Source organism: Peromyscus leucopus, chromosome 1 (assembly GCF_004664715.2).
Source record: "Peromyscus leucopus breed LL Stock chromosome 1, UCI_PerLeu_2.1, whole genome shotgun sequence".
Lineage (NCBI taxonomy): Eukaryota > Metazoa > Chordata > Mammalia > Rodentia > Cricetidae > Peromyscus > Peromyscus leucopus.
In genome coordinates, this window is record NC_051063.1 from 175,936,331 (window position 1) to 175,941,205 (window position 4,875).

The window sequence follows — 4,875 nt, forward strand, 5'->3', positions numbered from 1 at the left end:
CACTTTATCCTAATACATTAGAGAGATGCAAAGGCAGGAAGAAAAAAAAAAAAACCCAAAAATTTTGCAAAGAATGTTGGGTCACTGGGTCATTTTTCCTCTCCTGTGTCGAAGACGGTCTCCAAAAAACAAACAAAAATATGGCTCTCTGAGACAGATGAGGCGGGGGAGGAGGAAGCCGGAAAGCACAGGCCACAGCAAGAAGAGGGGCTGACACAGAGCGTGGCCTTGGGCAGAGACCCTGCTCACAGCCCATGTGACTCTGGAGATGCCCTGGGCTAAGGACAGTGGAAATAAGAGGGCTGGACACCAGCAGGGTTGACATGGGACGGCACCCTGGGGAGCAGAGACCATGGAGTCCCCTGCTCTACTTCTCTGCAAAGGGCTCCTGCTCACAGGTGAGACCAGCCCCGGAGAGCTGGGGGGGGAGGGCGCTCTCAGGAGGGGACCCTGGGAGGAGACTCTCTTCTGTTTCAGCCTGAGGGGAGAGGACACAAGGAGAGACAGAGGCTGCTCAGCTGGAAGCTTCCAGGGACCAGGGAGTGTTAGGAGTGGAGGAAAGGCCAGATCCTTCTTTATTGGAAGCTAGTCACAGGGGTCCTGACAGGGGTGGCCATGGAAATGGGGTGTGCTTCCCACCAGAGATTTACCAGCGAGTGGTACACAAGAGGACTTCAAATGTCCTGGGTCAGGTCCAGGCTCTTGGGCTCTGGAATGGGGGTCAGGGCCTTGATGCTGTGCTGTGCTGTGTGTGTGTGTGTGGGGGGGGGGGGTTTGGAGTTTCCAGGGTCACTTTGTGGAAGGGAGTGCAGGGGACAGGGCTGTGCTGAGGGAGACCTCGGTGGGTTGGGGCTTTTAAAACAGACTGGGCAATGAGGTGGGGGGATGATGGAGAAAGGCCCGGGACCCTACAGAGGGCATGGAAGGAAGCCTCCTCTGTGTGAGGAGAAGGAGCTGGCATTACTGGCAGAGGGGAAATGTTGGGACCATGGAGGAGACAGCCCTGGAGAGATTCTCTTCATGGGAAAAGAGCTGAGATGCCTGAGATGCGATACAGGAACAGACAAAGACCTGTTTTTGAGGCCACGGGTTTTATGCAATGCTAGAGAGGGTGGATGTGGTGTGGTGTGGCAGAGAAGTTCCACACTACTGGAAAAGACAAGGGAGTGTGCTCTGGGGAGGTCGGGAAAGGGAGAGGAGATCGTCACTATGGAGAAGTTCAGAATCCAGGGCGGGAGGCGTGGAGGAAGGGTACCTTAGGTGCCCTCACTGGGTGAGCAGGGATGTGCCCGTGAGATTCGAGGTCATACATTTCTAGGTGTCTGTCACTCTCAGGAATTGAGACATCTAGGAAGCAGACGACCTTACAAACTGAAACAGGCTGTTTCTCTCTTCATACAGCTTCAGGGAACCCCAGAATCTCCTGGAAGGGCATCTGTGGGAGACAGGGAGTTAGCTATTTACTGCCCCTTGGGAATTAAAATTTTCCAAAAGTCTAGGAGACCCACGGTCTAATTTATAGACTCAATCCCAGGTCCTTGCCCGCTGGCATTTGTAAAATGGGTGGCACACACACACACACACACACACACACACACACACACACTCATAAATGCACAGGGGACAGTGGGGGAGAGGACGAAAATACAGATTATGGGAGAGGAGCATTCTGGGACACTGACTCATCTGGCTTCTACGAGCTGGACAGGGACGAGGGAATTACCTGTCAGAGGTTCTAATTTGCCTCCACTCCACGGTCCCTGTCTCTGCCCTTTCTCCTTCGTTCTGTGTCTTCTAATAGCAAAATAGCAAAGGAAACCCTTATGGCTTGTTTTAAGACATAAGATAAAACAAAGAAAGACCTCATGCTCTGTTTAAAATCCCATGTGTAACAATGCTTTTCCTTAGGAGGCGATACTCATAAGGACTTTGGGCAGCTGCCCTGGCCCATGCTTATTCCTGCATGAAAGTGTCTTTATTACCCAAGCAGGTCCTCAGCCTCCTTTCTTCACTACAGCCAGGAATTCTGATTTGGTCTGAATCAGGAGAGCTCAGACTCCACCATTTTATAAGCTGACCGCTCCCTGTGCATTAGACTTCGTGAAATTTTCTCTCAAATACACAAGTAAACATTAAAAAAAAAATCAACTTGAGGCATTAAAAACTACCATTAGCTTGCTGGGTGGTTGTAGCATGTGCCTTTAATTCCAGCACTCAAGAGACAGAGGCGGGCAGATCTCTGAGTTCGAGGCCAGCCTGGTCTACAAGAGCGAGTTCCAGGACAGCCAGGGCTACACAGAGAAACCCTGTCTCAAAAAAAACAAACAAACAAAACCCTGTCGTTAGCTCTAACTAAGAATGTGGTAAATAAACCCATGGACACCCAGGTCTCTGGACACATTCATTCATTCATTCATTCATTCATTCACTCATAGGCATCTGAGCCTGTCCCCAGCACGAGGCCTCCCCAGAAGAGCAGTCCAAACCCTGTCCTCACAAAGCCCTGGTTCTAGTGGGCTGGTAGCAGCAGCCAGGGCATCAAGAAGGTATGGTTAGGAGTTGACTGCAAACACAGAGGGAACAGAGCAAGAAAATGGGAAGGGATGACCCAGGGTCTCTCGAGGAGGAGGTCAGGGAAGGCATCTCCAACCCCAAATATACTCGAGTGTGAGCAGAGACCTGAGGGCAATGAGCAGGGAGCCATAGACACTAGAGGAGAGAGTTCTATGCAGAGGGCAGAGGGCAGAGGACACAGCTCCAGGGGCACCTGAGAACGGGCTTCCTGTTGCTTTCCTACATCATCTGTGGCACACCCACAGGCACACACACACACACACACACACACACACACACACACACACACACCACACGCATGCACGCATGCACGCACGCATTCACTCACTCACGCACACACACACACATGCACATGCACGCACACGCACATGCACGCACACACACATGCACACACCCAGGCTGAGAGACGCTTCCTTCCCCTGAGGAGGCTGCACTCATCTGCTCAGGACACAGTGGACCCAATAATGATGGGTGTTTCTCTCTTCTAGCCTCACTTTTAACCTGCTGGAACTCACCCACTGCGGCGCTAAGATCTACCAAAGAAATGCGGTTTTCTGCAGCTGAAGGGGGGAAGGTTCTTCTCTCTGTTCCTATTCAGGCAGAGAATCTTCTCTCCTTTCGCTGGTACAAAGGGAAAGAAGAAGACCAAGATTTTACAATTGCCCATTATGAAAAGGACACAGATTCACTTAAATTTGGGAATGCAACCAGCGGCAGGGAAGAGGTATATAAGGATGGGTCCATGATGCTCCGGGACGTCACCCAGGAAGATACAGGGATCTACACCCTAGAAGCCTTTGGAACACATGATCACATTGAAATAACACATTTCTACCTCCAGGTGTACAGTAAGTGACTCTCTGTGACCTGTGGGTGCTGGGTGGGGATCATTCCACTTAACACACAGGAGTGTCAGGGCTGCCCTGTGCCTGCCTCCTCTCTGCCTTGGGTCCCCTCATTGGGGTTTGAGCATTGAGTGCAGGACACACATGGGGGAATTAAACCTCAACAGATCAAAATCCATCGCCCAAATCTGTCCTGCAGAGGGGAGGATGTGCAGCAGGTAACTCAGCCAAGGACATCAGCCTCGGGCAAGACTCTTGGAACTGTCATTGTGAACATGACCCAGAGAAGGACCCTGAGAGACTACAAGAGATCTGCTTTACCCTCTACCTCACCTCTGTCCTCCTCTCCTCTGGCTACACAGTTCCGTCTCTTCTGTTCCTGCCTCAGCCTTCACTCTTCCTCTCCGCTCTCACCAAACATTCCACAATCAATGCCTTGCCTCTAGAAAAATACCTTGAAATGTCTAGGTATAGCTTTCATATCCAGCTGAATCTCTATAATATCTTCTTGCGGCCCACAAGATACCAGGTCCTTGTTTAAGATTAACTCACAGACGTGGCAATGATCACTCACCAGGTGTCCTATTATAGGGACACAGAGACCCAGGAAACAGAGTGGCTGAATCAGGGTCACACAGGCCGTGGGTGGCAGATCTCAAGAACAAGATGTCTGGCTGTAGGCTCGGCCCTGAATTCCCCCACCCAAACGGCCTTATTAGGTGCCCGTGGAGCCTGGAGGGGCTCTCCGTCACTGAATCTCTCATTTGGTCTCTTCTGTTTCTACACAGAGATTGTGACGAAGCCCTACCTCCAAGTCAACACCACTAGAGTCGGGAGACGAAGGAGCGCTACGATTCTCACCTGTGTATCCCCTGACACCGGAATTGACTTCAACTGGTTCTTCAACTACAAGCCCCTCAATATAACGGAGAGAACCACCCTGTCACCGGAAGGGCACAAGCTCATCATAAGTCCTGTCTGGAGGGCAGATACAGGGATCTATCAGTGTGAGGCCTCCAACTTCTTCAGCTCCAGGAAGTCTGGCCCACTGTTCCTTGTGTTGGCTTATGGCTAATGTTGTTCCCTTCCTATACCAGAGCGCTGTCGGCAGCAGTAAGTTCGCTGCCTTCATTTTAAATGCCCTTTTTTGTCCTGTCCCAGTTAAGTTGTTTGTGTGAAAAATGTGCAGTTGGGTTCCGGAGGGTGCTAGGGATCAGTTCCCCTGTGGTTTTTCCTGTTTGGAAAACAGTGTCGGGCTTGCCTACAGATACAGAGTAACCATTCCCTGACTCCTGCTGTTAGAGGGGTATATAAGCCCATGTTGGTGCGAATAAAGAGAGCTGCTTCCCTGACGAACTGAAACTGGGTGTCTAGAGTGCTGTTTAACCTCGTGCTCCAGCTGTGCGGGCGCAGCAGAGCGCTAAGGATTTTATGTCTCTAGTGTGCAAAGCACATA

General features: G+C 51.1%; 1 protein-coding gene across 1 annotated transcript; it reads left to right on the top strand.

The window, feature by feature from the left end:
• Positions 1–310: 310 nt before the first annotated feature.
• Positions 311–4,624, top strand: LOC114681425 (carcinoembryonic antigen-related cell adhesion molecule 15-like). The gene is made up of 3 exons (XM_028854918.2): positions 311–398; positions 3,063–3,422; positions 4,208–4,624. Exons 1-3 carry the CDS (start codon positions 353–355, stop codon positions 4,492–4,494), a joined length of 693 nt encoding a protein of 230 aa, XP_028710751.1. The 5' UTR covers positions 311–352; the 3' UTR covers positions 4,495–4,624.
• The last annotated feature ends 251 nt before the right edge of the window (positions 4,625–4,875 follow it).